Source organism: Mustela nigripes, chromosome 5 (genome assembly GCF_022355385.1).
Source record: "Mustela nigripes isolate SB6536 chromosome 5, MUSNIG.SB6536, whole genome shotgun sequence".
Taxonomy (NCBI): Eukaryota; Metazoa; Chordata; class Mammalia; order Carnivora; family Mustelidae; genus Mustela; species Mustela nigripes.
The window spans coordinates 92407932-92434458 of NC_081561.1; the positions used below are offsets into that span (position 1 = coordinate 92407932).

Sequence of the window (26527 nt, forward strand, 5' to 3'; positions counted from 1 at the left end):
CACACACATATACATGCACACATACACGCACACAGCCTACACATGCACACGCTAAATGAATGCATGGGTGAGCTGAGCACCTGTGGGGATGCTTGGGCAGCGGGTGGGTTCAGGGAAGACCACTGGGATGGGATTATCACAGTAGCAGGGAGGAGCAAAGCCCCTGGCAGGGTGCAGTGTGCTTAGGCAGGAGGCGGGAATAAAGGGTTTGTAGGGGCTGTCTGGTTCAGAGTGTAGAGGATCTGGAAAGTCAGAACATTTCGACTAAATATAACAAGAAAGAAGGCACTATTATAATTGTTGTTGTTAAACTTGGAAGAAAAATAAGTTCCCTCATCTCAACTTTTACCCAATTTAAAATCCACCTTAAATCTGCATTTCTTGTCTCCTTGCTTCCCCAGTAACATAGAGGCAACATTTTTATGTTAAGCTACTTCATCACGGTAAAAATGTGTTATTATATCACTAAAGCTTCACTTTGCTCTAAATTTTCCTTCTCGGTGGGTAGTCAGTTTAAGGGGCTTGGTAATAATCGCTTTTTTGCATTCTTATTTGGCTATTAGATTTGGTATATTTCTAAGCCGCTTTCAAATACTATATTGGGGGTCAAGAAAAAGTCATCGTTTAACTTTATGATTTTCTTGTTTTTTTTTTATGATTAGTAATTTTTATACTTTCCTCCTGTACTGATACTGCTTTCTACAATGCTGGCTGATTTTACTTGCTGTTAAAAGTAAATGAAAGAAAATTATCCATAATAGCTTTTATACCTTTGTTGTTTACCATTATTTTTGTAGAGCTGCTATCAGAAATAAAGAGCATTTGAACATTAGTTGTATGTGAAGTAATCACTGTGGAGGGGACTAGATCAGGGAGAAATGATATAATGATTTTTTTTAAAAGATTTTATTTATTTATTTGAGAGAGAGAGAGAGAGAGCGCATGAGAAGGAGAGGGTCAGAGGGAGAAGCAGACCCCCCGAGGACCTGGGAGCCCAATGCTGGACTTGACCCCAGGACTCCAGGATCATGACCTGAGTTGAAGGCAGTTGCTTAATGACTGAGCCACCCAGGTGCCCCTGATAAAATGATTTCTTATTGCATTTAATAAGCAGTTATTTATTATGTTGTATGTACCATGCATAGTGACAGAGCAAAATGGATCCATCTCTCCACTTTTAAGTAACTATTTCAGAAAGAACTTCTCTACGTGACTTTTCTAAATGCCTTTTTTCATCTTTTTTTTTTTTTTCATTTTTTCCTATTATTAATTATCGTGTGTGTGTGTGGCAACCTGTGGTGTTTTACTTTATTGTTGAGTGTTATAGGTATGAATTGCTCTCAGGAATCTATTAACTGACAAAGCCTATGAAAAAGAAAGAAATTAATTATTTCAACGAAATGATAAGTAGCTGATAATCTCATCAGATATGCTCTGCTAGATATTTCCCCTTTCCCCAGTTTTATTGAGATATAATTGACATAAAACACTGTGGAAGTTTAAGGTATACAACATAACAATTTGATGTGTGTATAGATTGTAAACTGATTACCATGATAAGTCTAGTTAATATCCATCACCACACACAGTTACAAATTATATTTCCTTGTGATGGGTACTTTTACGATCTAATCCCTTGCCACCTTTCATGTATGTATATTTTAAATATTCAATAGTCACTACTAATATTACTGCCTTACTTTAAGCCCTTGCCATTTTTTGTTAGGACTAAGGTTAGTTCTTTCTTAATTGGTATCTCTGCATCAGAAAGACACTACAGTGATAAATCTGAAACTCAGAACTGGCGTTTACTTCCCAGGCTTAAAAACCACCAGTAGCCCCTGGAAGGGCATCTGAGCTCCTTCCCCTGAAGCCCAAAGCTACACAGGGACTTGGCCCCAGTTTTCCTGGGTGGCAGAAAAACTGCCTCCTCTCCTGGTTTTTCCTGCCTGTCGGTCTGTATCACCACAGGAGCTTCTGACTCCTTCCTTGTTTGCCGGCCAGCGCCTGCTCATCCTGTCGCCGACAGGACAGCGATGGCGCTCTGTCTCCCCAGCTGCCTTCCTCTCTCCGCTTCACCATCATCTCCCTGACTGTGTTACTGTGTCCAGGGCTCAGCTCTTCCTTTCCTCGTGATCTTTCTCCCTTATGGAGAAGCTGAAAAAGTGTGTAAAATTAACTGAGCAGCCAAAATAAATATCATACAGCAAATACAGTGAAGATCCTACTCGGACTCATGGAGAAGCAGCTCTCTCCGAGGTATTAACTCTTACTTTAGACACTGTTGTAACTGGTTTAACTCGTTTCCCAGTGAATGGTGGGTATGTGGCAAAATGGAAATGACAGGACAGGGAGAAGGGTGACAGTGAGCAATGCTGGCTGGCAGTCTGATAGCAAGGAGCAGAAAGAAATTCTAGAACGGATATACGAGGCTTCTAAAATAAAACAAAACAAAGTAGTCTTTGGGGCTTTTTACAATAAAAGGAAATTGAAGCTATGAATTATGGTTTGTTTATTTTTGAAGACGGAATATAAATCATTTAAGAGAAGGGATAGGAATTTATACTACATTTTAGTATCTTTCCTTTTAAAATGGCAACCATAAAAATCTAGAGCTAAATAGGTAAAGTGCGGCTGTCTGGAACGCTAACTCCTCAGAATAACTCATTCTACCCATAAATGGTTCTTAAGTAAATATAATTTTTAATTGAACTGAAATCATCTGAATAATTATAGGTATTTTACAGAGTTCACAACTTTGTCAGTAGCGCCCATATCTGGTTGGAGCCATTATGGAACTGTTTAATTATTGTTAATCTGAATCATGTCACTCTATTGATTTTCTTTTTAACACAGTTGAATTGTTTTTCATTTGATTTTAATCACCTGGTTTATATCTGTGAACAGGTAGATTGATAGAAGAGTACATTTTTCATCATTCTTTTGATTGTTCTTTGCATGTCTAAAACCACTCACTCTCTTGTTCTCCTAACGACCCCCACTGAGTCAGGTAGATAAAATGGTGTGCCTTTTTCTTTCTCTCCCTTGCTTCTCTCCTTCCTTCCCGCCCCCTTTCCTTTTCAGTAAAAATGCAAACGCCAAGAAAATAATGTGATGCTGAACACAAGCTAATGTAGCATAGATCCAGGAACAGAGCTCAAAACTTCTATGTGGGTGACCTTTCTTTTCTTTTCTTTTTTTTTAAAGATTTTATTTATTTATTTGACAGATCGCAAGTAGGCAGAGAGGCAGGCAGAGAGAGGAGGAAGCAGGCTCCCCGCTGAGCAGAGAGCCCGATGTGGGGCTCGATCCCAGGCCCCCCGGGATCATGACCTGAGCCGAAAGCAGAGGCTTTAACCCACTGAGCCACCCAGGTGCCCTGTTAGTGACCTTTCTTAATCCGAAGTGTTTTGGCTGTCGTTCACCACATCTCTTATCTCCTCTCTCGCTCTGTCTCTCTCTGCTTATTGGCCACTGTCTTGGCTCCTTCTCCACTTGCAGTGTCTAGAGCCTCTTAACCCTGCACAGCTGTTTCTGGCTTCTTTATTCTCCCAGCCTCCCCTTCCCCGTTACTGTTCTCAGTCCCAGCTTTCAGTTCCTTTTGAAAACCACGTGGCTGCCCAGGGAAGGTAGACATACAGGCGATCATCTGGGGACTCAGTCACAGTCAGCCTTAGCCCACTCTGGCCCCCAAACCTCTTGAGATAATCAGAGAGTACATGTGCCTTCTCACCTATTTGTCACCTACAGTTCAGGTTGAAGGTCGGATTCGCAGAGACGTCTCTCTCTCCACACCGCCTTGGGATGCCGGCGCACGTGCGCACATGTGCGTGTGTATTTTATGATTTGAGGTTATGGTATCAGCTGCTAAATAAAACTTATAACTCTTTGAGAGGATAGTTCACCTCTGAAAGTGTTTACGAAGTTGTGCAAATTACTGTATATTTAGATCTAGGAAAGCTCTTTTCCTCTTCTCAGCTTTTCATTTTTAAGATAAAGAAGATTGCATTATTGTCTTCATCAATTTCCCCATGAGTCTTCTTTAAAAACCATGCCAGTTAAGGCATTACTGTTGCTACAGCTAGTATTTTATTCTAGACTGTCGGAACATTATTTCTTTTTTGGTCTGGTATACTTGGTTAGTTGATTTTGTTTCTTTTCATTATAGTCCTGGGAAAAAAGACATCTCTTAGTTTATTGTAGTCTTTTTCTGCTCTGTGTGTGTGTGTTTGTGTGTGTGTATACTTTGTATAATTAGGTTTGACTGTACTTGTGATTAATGGTTATCGTTTTTTCAGATGCTAAAGTATTAAGGGTTAACATTTTTCCTCTCTGGTCGTTGACAGCTGGCTATTTACATTTACTAGTAGTTAATATGTTAAACTCAGGGTGTAGTGTTTTCTTTGAATTATTTAATGTTTTGTAGTATTTTAGATAGCCAATTATTAGGAGTACTTTTCTCCTATGTGAAATTTGTATATGATATAACAAAGAAATAATAAGTGACATTTTTCAGTCTAGTAGGTCCGTTTTATGCCAATGGTAGCAAACTTATGCAAATAAAATTTCATGATCATTAAATGAGTGCAATGTGAAACTGTCATACAGTTTAGTAGAAGTTACTTTTATACTGATTCTTAGTATAACTTAGGTTTACAAAAAAGATGGCAGTAGCTATTTCCTTGCAACTCATAAAATGAGAACAAATTATACATTACAGCGTAAGTAATTAGGCTCATAAAACTGATGGGTGTTTTTTTTCCCAGGGCATTTTTTGCTTTCCTAATACCAGCTTTATTAATTAGAACTCTAGTCATAGTAAATGGCAGATGCCCAACTTCCATAAGTGAAGACACAAGGGGAAATGTATTATCCTCCATAGCTAAATTACAGGAAGGGCAAGGTCACAGCCGGCCACAGGGACTAGAATGCCACTCAGAAGCTTCTTCTTTCTGGCCTCCTTTCTCTTCTTACAAGTTTTGATTTTCTTAGCTGTCCTCTAACCATCTACCTTATGACCTCTCACCAGGGAGGGACAGCCTTTGTTAGCCCAGCACATCACCGGAGAGGGGCTCAGCTTGAGTACCATGTAGCTCAGGGATTTGCGTGCTCATGCTATAAACAGGCGCTTGCAGTGGGCCAGGTGTCTCACATGCCTTGTCTCCTTTAATCCCTGTAACAACTCCCTGAGATGTGAATACTGTTACCACCCATTTGACAGATCAGGAAACAAAGGCTTTGTGGGGTGTGGAAGCACACTGTAACTCAGGACAGAGCCGGGGTGCCATGTTGGCTTCGTTGCTAAACTTGGCGCTCTTCACCACCATAGTATACCCTCTTCGTTAACCCAGTAATCCTAAGTGCTTCCAGCTATTTAGTCAAAGTAATTTTCTATATTCTGCTACTTTAAGAGAAATTTCATACAGTAGTTAAATAAATATATATATATATATTTTAAAGATTTTATTCATTTATTTGACTGAGAGAGATCACAAGTAGGCAGAGAGGCAGGCAGAGAGGGGGGAAGCAGGCTCCCTGCGGAGCAGAGAGCCCGACGTGGGGCCCGATCCCAGGATCCTGAGACCATGACCCGAGCCAAAGGCAAAGCCAAAGGCCCAACCCTCTGAGCCACCCAGGTGCCCCAGTAGTTAAATATATTGTATAACCCTTTACTTTTCCCTTTACTATTGCTTATTCTGTACTGAAATATCAGGCTGCTTAATCAGATGGCATCCCAATTCACTGATTTCCCTAGCATCGAGGGAGGAGGTGGTTAGGCAATATTAGACTTTTAATTTTCATATAAAAACTTGAAGGATAAATAATAGCTTTCAGGCCTTATAGACCAAGACAATAATTTAATTAGCTTCTCAAGTCCAAATTAGATTAGAATGTGGTAATGCATGAAGAAGCACAGAAAAATATAATGTTGCTTTCTTTTTCAGTGTTCCTTAACTACAGAGCAGCAATGTGATCCTTCCCCAATTAAAGTTCTATAATGTATGTATGGATGTAATGAGTCTAGTCTTCAGCTTTCCTAAAATATGTGAGTTGACTGACTAAGCCCACTGATTGGGTAAAAATTTCAAAAACTTTTTTGCATGATAATGCATGCCATAGTAACGAAATCCATTAAATAAACAAATCAACATTCTTGATGAAGAATTATATGATAACAAAGGTTAGTTTGATGGGCACAGCATTTTAAATTAATTGTTCACCATCTGCTATGTTCTCTAATCACTATTGCAACCATCCGTAAATTACATTTGCCTCATAAAAAAGAGGGCAGTATTTTACATGTATGTATTTTATTGTAATTGACATTTGGAATATTACTTTTTAAAATTTAAAGTATAGGAGGATACTAAACTCTTTTAATGGAGTAGTATACTTATCTTGTTTTTGTTGTTCCTCTTGAAGGCTGGAATCTTCAAGAGTGAGTTAAAGGGTTTGCCATTTTTTAAACAGTTTAACGCAAACAAAGGCATAAAATTTTCTCTTCAGTTAAACTTCTCACTTATTATGGCAGTACCTAAACATAAAACGGGCCTAACTTCTTTTGTAAGAATGGCTAAGTATTCTAGGTACTGAGGATATGATAGTGAACAAAACATATCCTTCCCCTCCTGGAGTTTACATTCCCAGCTTTCCTTCTTTCTTCCCAGTACCATCCCCCAGCGCCCAGGGACTTATCTACTACTGTCCAGTACTCATCAATGGCTTGAAAAAATTACCAAGCAGTCATTAGTATGAGGAAATTCAGGGAATATTCAGTTATAGAAAATTGAAAGCTGGATGATCTCAGGTTGCTTAGCCAGGTCTGTTCCAGGGTGTCTCTGATGTTCCTGCTCCCTTCCTTGGAGGTTAATTTTCTTAATGATGCGTCCTCCTTCCTCAATTCAGTGCTGGGTTTATTTACATTGACTTACTTTACAGGAAGAATAAAACTTAAAAGTGTCCAGACTTGGGTTCTATCTCCTTTAACTTCTGATCAGATGTACCATTCATCTCCCTCCACAGTGTGCTCTGAATTTCTGGTTTCCTCTCTGTTTTCCTTCCCTCATTAAGATCTTGCTTGTGGGTTTTTGTGGAAGATACTCCCTAAAGGTCTTTATCTTGGAGTTTCTACTTTTCATTAAATGTATCTATTCATCCATCCTTTTTTTTCTTAAGGATTTGAGAAGTCCCTTGGCAACGTGGATGAATTCATATCATCTTTATGATGTTCCTACTAAAAGATTTAGGTAACACATTAGCAGGTTAATGTAGTCTGGGTCACCTCTTAATATTGTCACTCTTATAATGTATTAGATGAACTTAATTAGAAATATTACAGTAATCAGCTGATGGCCCTTGATGGTGTACTTGTAATCTATTTCATAATGATTGTTATCATCACATAAAATAGGAAATGGGCGGAGTCCTCTTAAACACTGATCATCAGAGGGATTAAGTTAATCTTAATCATGTAATCAGAAAACGTGGAGAGAATGTATTTCCTATTATTTTAATCAGAAGCATCTTTTGGTTATGAAGGTAAGAGAGAAATGGAGGGCAGGTAAAGAGAGAGATAGTAAGAGCCTACGGGGTTACTGGTGTGTGTGTGTGTGTGTGTGTGTGTGTGTGTGTTTTGTTCTTGTGAAGTCTTGTTGGTTAATATATTGGTTTGCTTATGTAAAAATCCCTAGAGATGTCTAGTGATATGGGGATGCTGTTGTGTGTGTGTGTGTGTGTGTGTGTTTTGTTCCTGCGAGTTCTTATTGGCTAATATATTGGTTTGCTTATGTAAAAATCCCTAGAGATATCTAAACCTCCCAGACTTAGTAATAAAATCATAAAAGGAATCATAAAAGAAATGAACCTTTTTTTGAGGCGCTCTTATGTGCCAGTAGCTTTACAGTTATTAACTGAAGTTCAAAGAGATAAGGAATATATTTATTATTATGTAATTCGTTAGTATTAGAACTGGCATATGATCTCTTAGTCTTTCCTTACACTATATTGTCCAGGAGTAAAAATGCTACTCTGGAAGGTTTGTTTTGTTTTTGTTTTGTTTCTATATTTGCTTGCCTTAATATTTCCTTTTCATTGCTTGGTGAAATACAAGATTATAGATACATGTAAACAGTAAAAGTAAGATATTTGGAATTACCAAATTAAAAAAAAAACTTTCATAAGGTTTGTCCTTCTCTTCTCTTTGACATATAAAGGGTTTATAATCCCTTTATATGGGGATAGGGAGGAGGAAGGAAAAATAAGTGGAATATAAAGTTTAGTATTCTCAGTAGAGTTAAGCTAAAAGTTCCATTGAGCCCAACTTGGTTCACTAATTACATATTGAGGATATACTGGTCTCTAGACTGGGTATTGCTGAAACCAAGATGGAAAGAAAGAGAACTTGAATGACATAAAGCTTAGAACCTATTCACAATGGAGATTATATATGTCAATTTCATATGGAGAAAGAAGATACAATAAATATGGAAGATCATTATTTAAAGCAATTGGGGTGATTCTAATAAAGTTCTGTATTATTTCATAGGAGAAACAGATACTTTATTGTAAAATGTTTTTGTATAAGCACACATAAGGAGATTGTTTTCTACTGTTAAGATTTCTTTGAGATGTATGTGACTTTGGCTTTCTTATAGAATTGAATTTTAAAGTTAAAAGAACCCATTGGAATAAAAATGATTTCCCAGCATGAGAAAATAGTGTTCCCACTTGATAAAAGTGAGTTGAACAGGTCATTTATCTCTCCTAGGAACCAAGGGCATGATGGGGTCAGGGCTAGCCCCAACCCTAGTCTCTGCTCTTGGTCCTGCTTTGTTTTCCACCTGCATTTCAGGGACCCATGGCACAGCCTTTCTCAGCTATGGCGTAGAAGATAGTGAGGTATAAGTGCCACCAATTAATTTGCATAGTTGAAGAATAAAGATAATTGGACAAGAGAAAAATTCAGGATTGATCATTGCTTTCTACTCTCTTTTGTCTTTTTCTTCTCTCTTCTTTCTAAAAGGTAGTTATTAATTCTTCCTAAAAGATAGTTATCTATTGTAACACAATAAAGCAATCACTATTTCAATTACATAAATATGGAATTAATATAACAATATTTATAATAAAAATTAATCTATTATATATTATGTATAAATACATACTATGAATGTAGAAAGTAAATATAATTGCACCCTCAACGTTTGGTCAGTTAAATAGGAAGTCCTGAAGAGAAGGGAGAACCAGAATGCTGCTTCTCGAAAAAATCCACAGAGAAGGACACACACACACACACATACACACACACACACTACAGGGAATAGGAAAGTGACAGAAAAAGCTATTCTGGTCTGAAAATTGTCAGTAAATTTATTTGGTTTTATCCTGCTGTTTCTTCCTTCTCTCAGATTAGCCTCTATTACTGCCTTTTCAAATGCAAATTAGATTACCCTCTTATCTCTGAGCTTCATTTGCTCACTGGGCCTTCAGTATTTAGTGGCCCTGCCATTGCGTGGGAATGACACAACAGCTCATCGGAGTGGAAATACTCCAGCTTCAGCAGCGGAGACCAGAGAAATCAATTTGTAAGCCAAGAAGCTGGCAGTGCTCTGTCCTGACAACACGTTACAGTCATCTGGGGAGCTTTTAAAATATATCCATGCTGCCCTTCACCGGTGACCAACTAAATTTGAATCTCTTGGTATTTTGGGGGTAGGGCCTCTGGGGATCAGTATTTAAAAACCAACAGGCAAACAGACTCTCAGAGGGGTTTCTAGTATGTCCCCCAAATTCTGAATCACTAGGTCCAAAAGATTCTCCACTCCTGCCTGAGGGTCTTAAAATTTATGGCAAAAAAAAAAAAAAAGTCTCTTCAGAAATTTTGAAGGGAACTTTCTTCTTTGATTTTCAAATAACTAGAGGATTTTGAAAATGCAATTATATCCCTTTATTGTTTTCTTCTTTTATGGCTTTTTTTTTTTTGCTGTTTTTTAATTTGTTTTTCTATTCTCTTGCCCCACATTGTCGTAACATGGTATTTTATATTTTGCTGCTTATTACGTGTATCACAGACATGCTGGAAAGTTTTTGTTTGGTTTTGCTCTTCCCTCTGTTTCTGGTTTAAAGTACGCATTGAACTGAAATTGGTACTGTAATAGGAGGTACTTTTCTTCGGACTCCGTGATCAGTTAATCTATCCTTTCTGGCAAACAGATGGGGAATTGAACATAGAGCTTTTCTTTTCTTCTGAGGAGCTGCTTGAGGAGGGATTATATAATAAATACCACAAAAGGACTGCTCCATCAAAAGATTTTACATTTAGTGAAGACAAAAATGTCCCAGCCATGCCAGGTGTTTTGTCACAGGACAAAGACCCCGTGTGTCTCCCTGCCAGGTTATTCAGTGACTGACTCAGAAGCAGTTTTTACTTTATCCAGGCGAAAAAAATCATCATAATTAGGTTGTCTGTTCAGAAATTAGTACTGTATCTTTTTCTTTTACAAAAGCCAGGGAAACACAACTGCTTAAAATAGAGCTTTGAAAAAGACCACGTGACTTATTAACAAACACAGGTGCTACTATCATAAAAATCAGCACTCCTTTTCTCATGGGGTTATTAAGGATGATTTTTTTTTCACCTCACATAAATACCATTTATTTATTTTGTATATTTTATATTATTTATATGGAAGCATTTATATAGATGAGGCATATAAAAATAAAGCGTTTTATGTTTATGTGAAATACATTTCATGTAAATGTTCTGTATTTCTCATTTTCTAGGTAAGGATTTGAATAAGGCCTGCCTAATGACGTACCTTTCCTCCAGTACTGCTGTAAGGGACTGTATCCCAGCTCAAGCATTCCTAGAGGCTGGGCATTCACTTGTTTTCCAAATTTCTCCCTTACTGGTGGGTTCTGTCTATCTGCCTATCATGACACAGCATCTCCCTCTCCTCAGTTCAGTTACCAAGGACTCTGTGTAGCCTTTAATACTTGAGTAGTGCGACCTGGAGTTCTGTGGCTGCTAAACTCTTCATGGTCCATTTGGTTCCCAGAGATTTATTATAGTTGTTTTAAGTCTAAATATTGATTTCTAGAATTTTCTGGAAATGTGCTCTGTCCCCTTCACTTGACTTTTAAATAACACTAAAGAAAGATAGGAGGATGAATTTATGTTGAAGATGAAAGTTACTGTTCAGGAGAGCTCACTTTAGTCCATCTGACCATGAAGTTCATCTTACCAGGAAGTTCAGTTAACTTCAGTTCATTTTTACCAACAATTTGAAATATTTTGAAGTGAAGTGACGTTGCTAATGTGATTGATACTAAAAGATGGGATATTATCACAAAGAAGAATAAGTATATCTGTCTTAAATTCTCTACAGCTTACGTTGATGATGTGTTTCTGCCTGGCCTCCGTTTTCAGTGGACAAGCGGGATAACCATCGAAGCAGCAAGATAGGAAAGGGGGCATCCTTGGGTATTGAGGGAACTGAGACCCAGGAGTGTGTAGCTGGAGAGCTCTCCAACCGGCTGTGAGGGTGTCTGCTCTGTGTTCATCAAATATCTCTGCCCTGGTCCTGTCAGCTTCTCATCACTGTTTCTGAGATCTCTGTGTTTTGGGGTTTGAACTTGACTTCCATTTCTGTATATTTTGCTTGTCTTCTGGAATCTTACTCTTCCTTCCTGTCCCTGCAGGGCCTTGCATGATACCTACCCTTTCTTGTCTGAAAGTCTAACTTTTTTTTAATTTCAGATATCCTAGAAACCATTTTGCTGTATGAAATATTTGGGATGATGCTTGAAATTTTTTTTATCTTCCCATTGAAATGTTTGTGGACGTGCTACACGTCTGGGGTACAGAAAGTGCCCTCTATTAAAGATGAACTGCCAGACGGACTCAGCAATGATGAAGTATCTAAGATAGATTATTTGTCTTCAGTTACTGTTTTAAGAAACATGAGCAATTAATCTTATTTTTTCAGTCTTTCCTCATAACTGAAAGCTATTTCTCTCCTAATTATACTTCCCATTTTGATTGAGGACAACGAAAGATGTCTGGATTTTATAGAAGTGAATTTATGTTAAAGAAAAACATTTTTTGAGGGACTGTGTTATATTTCAAGGTTTATAACTATATTGAAATTCAAAAGTCACTAAAACAATGGGGCCACTTATTACTCTGAGTAGCTATTTTCTTATTTGGGGAGTAGCATTGGTGATGGGAGTATAGAGAAATGGTTTCTTCCCCTGGCTCATATAAACTGTGTCTCCATGAACCTGGTAGCAAACCCTTACAAAAGGTGGTGTTCTCACTTGGCTATTGATCAGACTTTCAAATATTCTTTTTTTTTTTTTCTTAACTGCAGAATTGACTCCTGAGGAGAAAGCCCAAAAGATCGCCAAGGCCATGCGCAAACAGTCCTCTGAAGTCAAAGAGAAGTGGGAAAGTCTAAACATGGTCACCAGCAATTGGCAAAAGCAAGTGGACAAAGCACTAGAAAAGCTCAGAGACCTGCAGGGCGCCATGGATGACCTGGACGTTGACATGAAGGAGGTGGAGGCCGTGCGCAATGGCTGGAAACCCGTGGGAGACTTACTCATCGACTCCCTGCAGGACCACATCGAAAAAACCATGGTCAGCCTCACTACCTCAGATAAAAGATTTTAAGAAATGTTTTATTGTTGAATCTAACACAAAGAAAGTCACATGTAAAAACCATTATAAGGCATTTTATGAAGCCAAGCCCGTCACAGCTCCATCAAAATCAGGATAGAGAGATTTTTTTTTTCCAGTCACGACAGATGTTTTCCATATGCCCCTCACCATCAGAACCCCCTTCCCCACCAAAATAACAAGGAACGAGACTTTCACAGCAATTTACTTTCCCTTTTCTTTTAAAAATTTATTTATTTATTTTTTTAAAGATTTTATTTATTTATTTGACAGAGAGCAAGACAGTGAAAGAGGGAACACAAGCAGGGGAACAGCAGGCAGAAGGAGAAGCAGGCTTTCCACTGAGCAGGGAGCCCAATCCAGGACTTGATCTGAGCCAAGGGCAGACGCTTAACAACTGAGCCACCCCGCCGCCCCAGCTTTTATTTATTTATTTTATCCTTTTTTCACCCAACTCTGTGTCCCTAAACACTTCACTACTTAAAAAAAAAGTAATGCAAAGTCCTGTTTAATCTCTAGATTTCCCCTCTATCCCTTTTATGTTTTGTTTACAATGTTTAAGAAACTGAATTGTGTGTTTTATAGTATTTCTTTCAGCCTGGGTTTTGTAGAATGGCACGTCATGAAGTTGGGCAGGTTCCTCTCTACTCTGTATTTCCTGTAAACTGGTAGTTGGATTTAGGGACTTAATCAAAAACATACTGTTTTGCTGTTCAATTTTTCTCTCACTGTCTGAGTAGATTATGGAAGGATTAGCTTAGCTATAAATTTTGTTTGTGGTCAGGAATGACCCAAAGTTAAGGCTGATAGATCTGTGATCTTGAGCTCCTTTGGCTACCACATTCTAGAACATATCCAGAAAAAAAATAATAGAATTTAGGCAGTAAGAGACACAGTAGTCAGGTTTGTGGTAGCATAGCAACCTCTATATTAGGTAGTCATGAGTCAAATCAAAGAATAAACTAAAGAAACATCAGAAGGTGTTAGACTGACAATATCAATATCATAAATGTGATTTTTACTGCAAAAGACCTATCTTTTGCACTCAGACATTGGATAACATTTTCCCTTTGTTTATTCATGTGGTAAAAAGGAGGGAGAAAGGGTCTAGGAAATGAAATGAACATGCAGGCAAATTATATAAGCAAATATATGTGTGTGTAGATATGGGAATAATAATGGCTAGCATTATTGAGGCATACTGTGTGCCAAGAACTGTTCGTAGCCAGTTTACATGGATACTTCTTTTAATCCTCACACCAACCCAAGAAGATAGGTATATCTTCATCAAATGGTGAAAATGCAGGTATTGCTCAAGCCTACACAGCTGTAAAGTGGTAGAATTTTCATGATTTCTTCCTTGCTCTTCTCTTTCATTGTAGGGACCTCACTCATACTAATATAATTAAGTGCAACTTGTATCAGCTATTGGAATTCAAAACTTTGAAAGTTACATGTTAAATTTTAAACTTAAAAAAAGTTTCACTACTAAAAGAGTGTTAGTATCTGCCACCTTTCGTTATAAATTTACATAAATGTGCAGAACTCTATGAATTAAGTAGGCTTCTTCCTACAGCTCTGGTGTCCTGGAAACCATTTCCATGGGCGAATCTGAGTTTCAAATAATGAACTGAAAATAAAGCCTTTTAGTAGAGGTTCTCTGGAAGTTATACACTTCTTGCAATTTAAAAGATGGTCTTTAAATGCTGGAAATCTTCAATTCAGTTGTCTATGAACAGTATATTTTTTTGGACTAGAAAAATGCCTCTTGGTTAGAGCAAGAGTTTACCCATTTCAATTTGAAAGTATCAGTTTTTAATGCAGGATGGTTAGTGTTGAAGGAAAAATGAAAAGTTGTATCTGGGCTTATTAAAGACCTAAAAGTTTGGGAGTTGTTATTCCCATCTGATTAAAGAAATTACCCGTCTCTCTATCCAAATCCTTTTGTTCAAATCTCTACTAAAGTGGAAAGCCAGGAAAAACACAATTAATATTTAAGAGGAAGAAATAAACTATGGATTAAAATATTTTCACATCTTATTAAGAAAAAGGAAAATAAAAACCCATGTCTCATTAAACCAAATAAAATGGATTCAAAGACTGGGATTTTGCACATGTACTCCAAAGTATACGTCAAATCCCACTGAAGCTATTGGCAAATAAAAATAAGTACCGATTATTGCTAAATATTATTAAATATGTCAAAGCAACTCGAAAACAAAATCTTTGAGGGACAGTCAAATAAGTTTAATGCCCTAAAATTATCCTTAATCATTCTTCTTTGCAGAATACACATCTTCTGACAGGAGAAGCCTTCCCCATCCCCAACATCTGCTGGCAGGCTGCCAGTCAGCGCCTGTAATGCTAGCAGATGTTCCTGTTTTTATAGCAAAGAAGACCACATGGACTTTTATTCTCCTATAGGAAAGTGCAGCCAAACATGATAAATTGGCTCTTTATACTAGAACACATAGCGGATCGGGAACTATTTTAAAACTTGCTTTTACTTCAAGCCCCTTAATTTGGAAGGTCTTAAAAAGCAAAAGATAAACTTTCTCATTAGAGAGATTCCTCACTGCCATAACACCCACAAAAACAAAGCCCAACGACTTTATCGGTCAGAGGTCTTTTAGTATTTTCACCTGTAGCTTATAAGAGAAAAACATTATTTTTACAGAGGAAAATTGGGAACTCCTATAAGATCTTAAAAATAGGCATGCCTGGGTGGCTCAGTGGGTTAAAGCCTCTGCCTTTGGCTCAGGTCATGATTCCAGGATCCTGGGATCAAGCCCTGCATTGGGCTCTCTGCTCAACAGGGAGCCTGCTTCCCCCTCTCTCTGCCTGCTTCTCTGCCTACCTGCAATCTCTGTCAAATAAATAAATAAAATCTTTTAAAAAAAAAATCTTAAAAATACGTCTTGACGTTATAACCTGATTTTGAAAGTCTTTTCCCGTCTTTTAAAATAAACCTGCTATTATTTAAAATGATAGAAACCTAAGAGTACTGTCTAGCCTTCCATTTTTCATCTTTGATACCTACAAAATACAAAGACATTGATTTTAAAAGCTGATTGAAATTCTTGAGTCCTCTCAAGTCATCTAGGAGAGAATATTAATGTATACTGTTAAATTACAACTGAGTTGTCTTTATTCTTAAAACGGAATCTGAAGGAACTCAGATCTCTTCTAAGTCCAGACTGAAAAATTCGCTTTCCCCACCCTCATCCCACTTCTGTCTGTCCCATGCTTCCCTGTCAGTGGTTCATTCTTCAGACCTAGAACGCCTGTTATCATATAACTGCTTTTCTCACTGAACCGTGGGTCAGTCTGTGCACCTATTCTGTCATCAGTGAAAGACCAGCTTCTACGGCCATGAAGAAAAATGATCACAACTCAAAGTCCTTTTTTCCCATTTTCCAGCAACTCAGATGCCTTTGTGAGCTTCCCTTCTTCTGCTTGATTTTGAAATACTGGTGCCGTCAGGGTTCTTGCAATGTTTCTTACTTTACACGCATTGACTTCCATGTTCACTGTTTTTAATGTCATTTATACACGGTTCCCTCCTTTGTGTGGACCTTTTTATGCTGACTCTGGGTTCTAGAATCTGTTCTTCTGACTTTCCTTCTTGAGTTTCTTCTTGTGGCTTTTGAGCATATTCCAGAATTTTGAAAAACACTAAAATATATTCTCTGATTTACCTAAAATTAATTTCCTTTTTAAGTAAAGTTATATTTGTAATACTATTTTGATTTTTATCAACCATAATGATTATTTTTAGCCTATACATATTATCTAAGGGGGCCTTACATAGGGTAACAGGTTTTGGAAGAGAGAAGGAAGAAAGGAAGTAGTTGAAGAGGGTTTTTTTAAATAAACATAATGAGGAAGCCAAGTTAATACTGTGGTGTTCCAATGAAAATTCATGGTCATCAAAGCACTCTGATATGTAATATTTCGTCAACTAAACTTGGTATGGGGAAAGGCAGAACAAGGGTTTGTAGACATATTCCTGTCTCTTAAGGGGTGGAATGGTAGAAACGCTATAATTGGAGGGCTGCTGCTCACTGTGTTCACAACACCTAATACATACCATTTCAGTTTGGCATATGATTAACTCTGATTTTGTGACATAGTAAAGAAAAAACAATATACTGTTCTCCTTTAGTATCTCAGTTCTGTTCCCAATTGTATATTGGATTAGCTTGCCTCAGGTTAACATTTTCATGAGCCTTCATCTGTAGAAGTGAATTCTCCCCTCCTGTATGGCAAAGTTTGTGCTGAATACTGGAGAGTGTCTCTTCTCCAGAAGCTTCTATTCTTCTTGAAGGACATCAAGAATATGGTTGTATTAAAAGCTCTGATAAGGAATGATATTTAAAATACATAACAACTGGCCTGTATGGCACCAAACAGTCAGAATGGGCTTCACTATGAAGCCCCATTTGTGTGGCTGCATGTGTGCTGGCAGGAAGTCCTGACTGGATTCTAGAAGGCAGAGAGAATGCTGGGAGCACGTAGTGGGGCCTCCAGCCGAGAATGCTGAGGGAAGGGCCTCAGGGAAATGTTCCTTGAAATAGGATGCATAGGGACCTGAATTGACTCTTAAAACATCAGTGGGATCTAGGCAAAGACTCTGTTGGAAAAAGGGAACATGAACATTGAGTCAGGGGGAATTATGCGGCAAAGAGAGAAAGCTTAGTGTTTTCATTATTCTGTTTGCTCTTACAGGGCACATTACTGTCCCTGGCCCCAAATATCTTTTGTTTTTCTCTTTCCCTCTTCACAGACATCCTCCATCCCCGCCTGTACCATCTCTCATTTGTCACTAAGCCTCATTTACATTTTTTCTTATAGACACTACTCTTCCTGCCCCCTCCACTACATGATGATAATGACTTTGAAAGGATCAAAACTTACCTCTTGAGTAATAGTCATAGATTTTGTGGTTAGGAAAGTTGTTCTTACTGGCCACTTAATTTTATTTATTTATTTTTAAAGATTTTATTTATTTATTTGACAGAGAGAGCGCACAAGTAGGCAGAGCAGCAGGCAGAGGGAGAGGGAGAAGCAGACTCCCCACTGAGCAGGGAGCCCGATGTGGGGCTTGATCTCAGGACCTTGGCATCTTAGGACCTTGGCATCATGACCTGAGCAAAAGGCAGATTGACTGAGCAAACCAGGCACCCTGGCCACTTAATTTTTTTTTTTAAGATTTTATTTATTTATTTGACAGAGGGAAAGAGATCACAAGTAGGCAGAGCAGCTGGCAGAGAGAGAGGGGGAAGCAGGCTCCCCATCAAGTAGAGAGCCTGATGTGGGGCTTGATCCCAGGAACCTGTCATCATGACCTAAGCCAAAGGCAGAGGCTTAACTCACTGAGCCACCCAGGTGCTCCTGGCCACTTAATTTTAAATAGTAACGTGTTCAGATCAAATTGTTGCCTCTGATGAAAAAAATAGTAAGATAACCATAGAAAGAAAAAAAGAAGGAAAATATGAAAGAAAATGAAAAAATAGAAACAAGACTAGAAATTAGTCAAGTGGGTAATAATGGCAAACGTTTTCCAGATGAAATTACATAAGATGATATATTTGCAGGAAATTCATCATCATCTCAATGAGTTTGCCTTACGATTTTTCTCTCTGTGCTGCTATTTAGATTCTCCAGGTTACAAAGGCTGACTCTGTCTGTAGCTGCTTGTCCCTGTGGCTACAGACCTGAGCTGGGCTGCCGTTGAGTACATAGCTGTTGTCAGTGACCTCTTAGCTGGTCTTGCCATTTTATTTGAAGAAGGGTTCAAAATCCTACCTTCTGTTACATTCTTTCCCAAGGTCATCATTTCTGTTTTTATTCTTCCAGGCATTTAGAGAAGAAATTGCACCAATCAACCTAAAAGTTAAAACAGTGAATGATTTGTCCAGTCAGCTGTCTCCACTTGACCTGCATCCATCTCTGAAGATGTCTCGCCAGCTAGATGACCTCAATATGCGATGGAAACTTCTGCAGGTGTCGCCACTTTATCCCTCTTCATGATCCAGCCTTGCACCGTCGGTCCTTAAACCCTGCCCGATCATTCCCCGCACCCCATTGCTTTCTCCTTCTTTACTAGTTGTAGTTGATAATGGATCTGTAGCATGTAATACCACCAGGTGTCTGTCGTTCCATATCTTGAACCCAGAGGCCTCCTTTGTTTAGGAATAAGGTAATGTAATTTTATGAGGTACCGTTCATATGATATTTGTAGAAAACTGCAGAAGGTCAGATAAATCATAGTAATGGAGACCTAGGATAGGTCACAGAAACATTTTCCCATAATGGCTCACGAAGGAGTCATTTTTCTTACTTTAATCATGTATTTTTTTTCCTTTTGCAAAGTTAAGTAATCTCCATCCTTCTTCCACTGTGTGCTACTCAAGTATGTTGTTCATCTTTCCAGCTGGCACATTTACACTGTTGTGCTGTTCTTACCTTTACCTCTTATGTCTAAGTTGTTTTAGTGACTATAGATATTACTTGTTCATCCCAGATTTAAAACAGCCAAGCCCAGAAGAACTCTGTTGAGTACTACTAGGTATGTGCATTTACAAGTCACCACCCATGCCCATGAGTCGTTTTGGGCCTAGTCTTGGCAGAACTTTGCCATGTTCAATGGCCAGTTCCTTGGAGTCGTAATAATTATTTTTTCCCTGAAAACTAGCAGGATAATTTAAGTGGAATATTGAAAAAATAATTGTGCATTTCTCTCTCTCTTTAGGGCCTGAAATGTAGTCTTTAATGAGATAAATGTGCAGCTAGAGGTGATACACAAAAGCATTTTATTTTAAAGCTATAATATTTTATAGCATATTAGGTTATCTGAATTAACTCAAACGTTGAATACCCAGTGGTTCATATGTTTTTCATGAATATGAAGATTTAAGAAATGAGTGCATAGCATCAAACAGTCTTTTCTATGTTTGAAAAGAGTGTTAATAGTCTGAGATTAGTAGAGTAGGAGATGTTAAAGTCAGACGTGCTTTTCTAGTGAGTGGAACACGAAGTGTTTGACTTTCTCTTTTTTCCTTCTGCTCTATTTTCCTAGTTCATTACCTTTATGTGAGTTTTTCTGTGGTCCATCCTGATCGCCTTCTGTTTGTGTTATCACTATCTCCAAAGATTAGAAGTCAGGGAGTGCACTGTGCTTGAAAGAGGATATGCATTCTCTCATCCTTATCTCTGAGTGTTGTAACTGCTGGAGCGCAGATGTTAGTTGCTGGTTGAATGAGAAGGGAAGGAATCTCTGCTGACAGCGGTGTCACTCGTTCAGGACCATCATCTTTTCTCCTGTACTAGATGGTGGCAATTAGGTGTTTTTTGGCTTTAATGAACAAAGCACTTGCTAATGCAATTTAAATAGCTAACCAGGAAAAACTAGAGCTGCCCAGGGAGCCAGAGATAGACATGTTTCATTTAAAGGCAGCTGAAAATAGAATGGACAATCTATGCAGAACAGCGGACTCGCACGCAGAGACTGGGGCAAGGAAAAAGAAAATGAAAGTGTCAGTAGGCTGTGTGTGATGGTTACTGATTTGCATTTAGCTTCGCAGTGGACCCGCTGTGCATTTTCATAATGTAGAGAGCTAATGGTGGAAGTTGGGAAGACAAATTCAGAGAGTATACTAATTAGCTGCTATACCCTTGGATACCCCCAAGTTTAGATGATTGAACACAAATGTGGAAGCAGATAAGAGATTCCATACTCCTAGATCTTCGTACTGTCCATCCATCTCTATCTATCCGTCTGTTGTCTAATTCCATCTCTCTGTCATCTACCTGTCTTTCTGTCTGTGCCGCTGCCTGTCATCATCTATCTGTGTTTTTCCCTGGCATTATTTTAGACTTCTTTTTCATTCGCTTCCTGTGGCACTTTTGACCACGTTCCTTACAGAGGAGAGACGAGTAGCCACTGGCCACAAGGCCTCAGCTGGACTTTAGATGCTTTCGAGCTTTCCTGCTTTCAAGGCAGCATAGAGTAACAGGAAAGCAAGAGCTCCTGGGACGAGATTAGCTGCGTATGGATCCTAGTACTGTTGGGTACTGACTTTCTGTCCTTGGACTCCTCTTTGTGCCCCAGTTTCTTCATCTGTAAAGTAGTGATAATAATAAATAACACTTACCCAACATTGTGATGGTTAAAAGAGTTAATTTGTATAAACTGCTTAGAAGAGTGCCTGGTGCTCTTTGCAGTCAGTTGGTACTGGAAGAGGGTATTTTAATCCTAGTATTTTGGTCCCAGAGATAGAGAAGGAGTCTGCACAAGCCGTCATATCTCGGGCAGTAGCCTCTTTAGTAGTCAGGGTTTCTGGCGCGGGGCGTGTGGGGGATGGAGTAACTGGGCAGTGAGCATTAAGGAGGGCATGCGATAGGATGAACACCTGTGTTATATGCAACTGATGAATTCTTGAACTCTGCATCTGAAACTAACGATGTGTGCTAGATGTTGAATAATTGAATTTAAATAGAAAAATACCTAAGTCAAGTATATTATTAAAGTCATTGTTTTCAAATCAAATTATTTCTTGCATGTGTGTATGCAGGTTTCTGTAGATGATCGCCTTAAACAGCTTCAGGAAGCCCATAGAGATTTTGGACCATCCTCCCAGCATTTTCTTTCTAGTAAGTACTACTAAGCTTGACTAGAATCTCATTAATTGAAGGAATGAGCATATTCTTTCAGTTTCCTTCCAGGAGCCATATTCTTTGCTACAAATATATTTACTCACGTTCGATAAATGTACCGAAAGTAATATTAAGATTCATTACCATATTGATTATTGGTTATTAGTTGTCATAATCTGGCCACAATTGATAAGTCCCCAAAGTGGAGCAAAACTGAATTTGTCTTTAGCTGTGGTTTTTCACTGAACCATCACCTATAGTAACTAATATAGTATCATGTCATCATTAGCATATCATAAGCAAAGGCTATGAACTTTTTCACAATAAAGAAATCATTTTTATATTTTCAGATTTCTAATTAGTTTTTCTTCTTAAAAAGTGTTTATCAATTTAAAATGTACCTGTATCTTTAGCAATAAAAAAAAAAAGTCCCCACAAATCTGAGATTTCTGTTTATTAGGTTCACTGTAATCATACTTTGCTTTTCTTTTGGTCAAGTATTACAGATGTAGCCAAACCACGTATGCAGATTTGTAGGTAATATTCTCCAACTGAAACATTAATTTTATGGACTATTCGTGAGATCTTATATAAGTGCTTTGAGCTTCTATTTTCTATATCATTCACTGCTGGGGAAACTAAAGAATGTAGGATTCAGAGTCATCCAAATTAAGATTAAATTATTAATTCTGCCTTTTGCCAGACCTGTAGATTCCTGAAAGTTAATTTCTTTATCTTAAAATTCCATAATAATACTTATTTTTTCTGATCGCCTTGAAAATTAAGTGAGGAAGCAGAGTGAGTTTCATAGCACCCATCACAGTTCTTGGCACTGATGCTTTCACTATTAATTTCTTTCCTTTTATTTTTTCCTGGCAAACATATGCCAGAAAACAGCTTGTTTAATTCAACATAAATAAAGTTTAAAACTTAAGGCACAGCTTATATCCCAATTAAGAGAACTTCTTTGTATCTATAATGATAGAGAAAACTGAAGTAATGCCATCTCTTCCAACCAAATTGATTACAGTCATATTTTCCCTTAATCTTTTGTCATGGTTGATAATCTGCTCTATCTCAGTTCAAGGTTGGCTTTTCTATTTTCACAGTTTCGAGAATCTGAATTAGTCATTTCCTGCCCCTCCTGTCCTCGAGTCCTCGCTCCCCCTCTTCTGTCCCCCTCTCCCCGCCCCCATATATGTTTTCTCTTTCACACCCAAGAGCTCTTGGATAGTCTATCTTTGAGTGATCGTAGTCCTTCCTGGATTATACTGGGTGCAAGGGTGCATTTCTAAAGTTGGGATGCCATCAGTGTTGATAAAGTAAAGAAGAGTGCAGTCTCATTAGATATGAACTACTTCAGATTTCTTAAACTTAATTTAAGCTGTGTGCTAAGGCCAAATTTGACCCAGCAACCATTCGTTCATTCATAATAAAAAATCCAACTCATGTTCTTTAGGAAAGGAGACATGGTAAGATTCACAGGTACTTTGTGAAACCAAAGCATGTGGCCTTTTATTGTCAGGCCCTGATAGTCCAAGGAGGTCAGAGTTTTTCAAATCAAAACAATTGTTAATATGAATGAAGACGTGTAAACCAAATCCCAATTAATAAATTGAATAATTGTTATCTTTTGCTGTTTAGAATCATTGGCTTTATAATATTTCTTGGACTTCAGCCAGGTTATGAAAGGAGTCTGTTTAGCTAGAACACAAAATAAAAACTGATCTATGGGGCTGGTGCCAACACTGAAACGAGGTTGGCTCCAATGAGAAATTTATTATACCTACTTCCACATTTTCATCACCCTTTTATATTTTCACAGACATAGTTGGAGAAGGGAGTGCTCCCATGCTATAAAGAGAAGAAGAATTGTTGAACAGGAAAATTGCTGAACTAGGGGTCAGAAATTTTGAGATCATGTCTGAGCTCGGCCATTTCTTTATGGAGCAAATTATTTCACTTCTGAGTATCTCATTCTTTATGTATCAGATAGAGCTCTAATAAGGGCTTGTTGGCTTCCTTATCAACAGATGTATTTGAAAAGCTTTGTGAGTTTAGAATGCTATATTTTTATAAGATATTAATGTGACCTGAAATTCAGAAAAAAAAAAGCATTGATAACAACTGGCTCTGAGAGCCTAGTGATAATTGCAAAGATTTGTTTGAATTGCTTGTTTATTAGTTTATTTGGCAAAATTCCTTAGTAGCTCTAACTTTACATGTTTAACTCTTCTTAAATCAGTCTTAAAATAATTTTATAGGAATAATATAGTTTTATAAATAAGGAAGAACTGGAATTATAAGAAATAAGTACCTGAAACAAAATATAAAATCTCAATCATAGTGATATCTAATGTGAAATTAAGAAACTGTATTTTCTGTGCATTTCAGATGAAATAAGTTTTTGGCATTCTTCTATCCAGATAATTACCTTTGTTGTTTTCTTTTTTGTCGTTGTTGTTTTTAACAACCCTTTGCCTGTGTTTGTCTTAATCTTTCCTTTTTAAAATTCATACAGATGAGTTTGTTTAAATGCCATCTGTCCTAGATAGTTATTCTTGTGAAACAAAGTAAAGCATGTTACTAATGATCTGGAAAATTCAGTCTTGGGAAATCTAGTTTATAATCTGGAAATACCAGGTAAAATTAATTTTGGCTTTAGCTTAATCAAAAAATATATACAGACTCCATTTTTCGAATAGCACTAAGTTTTAAATTGTGGTGATTATAAACAATAAAACTTGATTTTGAGAAGTATTTTTAGCAACAGGTTCAATTAGTTAGGTTGGCATTTGAAATTGAACCTGCGTTGTTTCTTTCCTTGCTTCAAATGAATCTTTAAAAAGCCACTCTTTGTTTAGCCTCACAGATTTCATAATTATAGGAATCCAGCTCAAAAACCAGAACAGTTCTCATTGAATTGGCTATAAAATGTGTTCAGTTGTTTTGCATTATGGCGTAAGTCTTTTGGGTGAGCAGTGTTTCCAATAACCTCCCTTTGTTTCTTCAGCTTCAGTCCAGCTGCCATGGCAGAGATCCATTTCACATAATAAAGTGCCCTATTACATCAAGTAAGTTGATTTTAATTCTCCTTTATGATACCAAAAAAAGTTAGGTTGATAGCTTAAGAGGCTTTCCACTGTAACTTTAGAAAATAGAATTCAATCCTGCTGTCTGAAGGAAACTATATATATATATATATATATATATATATATATATATAAAAATATATATATATATATATATATATAAATATGTAAAAGAAGCTAGTTTAAAAATCAGAGTATTATTTGTAGTTTATTAGATTAAGGCCATAGGTGTGTTTAGCATATATTATTTTAAAACTGATACTAAAATATTTGGGGAAACTGACAAAATTTCTAAATATGTCAAACTCTTGGGGCACCCGGCTGGCTCAGTCTGTAGAGCTTGAGACTCGACCTTGGGATTATGAATTCGAGCCCCACCTTGGGTGTACAGATTACTTAAGAATAAAATCTTAGTAAATAGATATGTCAAACTCTTGACATGATGCTGTTTCTCACACAGTACTGATTCTAAACCATTTTTATTTCTCCCTGAAAATCCATTTAAAAAGTGCTATACTCTTCTCATTTTAATCCACTAAAAACAAGCAGTGTTTTTATCATTAAAAAGTTCAGTATTTTCAGGGGTTTTTGGCTTATGGATATTAATTATCTGCAGTATTGTTTAGATTTATCAGTCTTCCTTTTTTTATTGTCAATTTGAGAGTTTCTCCTTTTTACATACAAGTTTCTCCTTATTATATGACATTTTATACATTTTGTATCATTTACACAAGGTCTGAGTAGGATTTGATCCTTGGCTTAGGCTAGGTATTGTCCTAGGACAGAATGATACAATCCCTTGAGGTGTAAATTAGCAAAGATGTTGGTTTACAATGTGTTAAACTGATGAAAGTCCTAGCTGACTCTGTGTTATGTGTATGGTGAGCAGCATCATAATTACGGGAAAGTAATCACTATTATTAGGAGTCAACTCTGTCTCAGATTAGCCAGCTGACCTCAGGCAAGTTGGGTAAACATCTCTGGGCCAATTTTCCTTTGTTTCTTTTCTAAATGGCATATAGGTCTCCAAAATCCTTTGTTTCTTTCCTAAATGGCATATAGATCTCCAAAATCCTTGCTGATGCTAATAATCTACTCTTCCAATATCCCTCTTCCTGAAAAATTTGTATATGAAGCCAGTGTTTATGAAATAGTATTTCTTTATGAAGGTTCTATTGTAGTCTGAGATGTATCCTCTGGGTAAAGAAAAATCACCATACCATATATGAAATGTAATAATAGTATATGTTATATTGCCTTAATGGAATTCACTACTTCCACTGTAGAGTCTATAGTGTACTGGTTTGTGATAAACTTAAGGATAAGGTAGCAAAGCAATTGGCTGGTGTCAGATTTGTGCAATCATGAATAGAAAAGTCAGAGGCTGGGTAATTGACATGTCTCTATTGAGAGTATAATCATCTGAATCAAATTTAAACCATTTTTAAAATTTTTTACATTTTTATTATAATAATAATAATAATAATAATAATAGCAGCAGGTGAAGAAGGGGGCATGAGTCAGGGAATGCTCACAGCCTCTAGAAACTAGAAAAGGCAAACCAATGGGATTCTCTTTTAGAATCTCCAAGGAGGATCACAGACCTGCAAACCTCAATTGTAGCTTAAGGAGACATTTATTTTGGAGTCATTTTTTATAGCAGCAGTAGAAAGCTAACACATGTATTACACAAAATGAAGAAGTCCATGAAATTATTTGAAATTAAATTTTTTTACTCAAAGAATCCTTATGTGATTTTTTTTTAAGTGTAGATCAGATCCAGCAAAGCAGATTTTTGTCTTTACTGGATAAAGAAAATATTAATTCTCTTGTTTGATTATGTTATATGCTGGTTATTTATTTGACATTTTAAGAATCCATCTTGAATTTTAACACTGCTATTGAAAAGGAATTTCTGTATGTCCAAGTTGATTATATATGGCTAAAAATGACATTAAGTCAGAGTTTCACTGATTCAGAATTTTTATAATTTTGGTTGGCTCTCACAGGATTATAGTCTTGTTCACACTATGAGTTCTGATAGGGTAGACTGTATAGCAAAAGCTTGTTCCTCTGACATCTCATTAGCTGGAGCTCC

The 26527-nt window shown here is 37.3% G+C and overlaps 1 protein-coding gene across 5 annotated transcripts in view; it reads left to right on the forward strand.

Annotated features, from left to right (window-relative positions):
• Window positions 1-26527, forward strand: part of UTRN (utrophin) — a 501914-nt gene that overhangs the window by 392275 nt on the left and 83112 nt on the right. For all 5 annotated transcript variants that reach the window (XM_059400879.1, XM_059400881.1, XM_059400882.1 and 2 more), the window contains 4 exons: window positions 12372-12640; window positions 18539-18685; window positions 21256-21334; window positions 24351-24411. In XM_059400879.1, the coding sequence (XP_059256862.1) occupies window positions 12372-12640; window positions 18539-18685; window positions 21256-21334; window positions 24351-24411 (556 nt within the window). The remainder of the gene's footprint in view (window positions 1-12371; window positions 12641-18538; window positions 18686-21255; window positions 21335-24350; window positions 24412-26527) is intronic.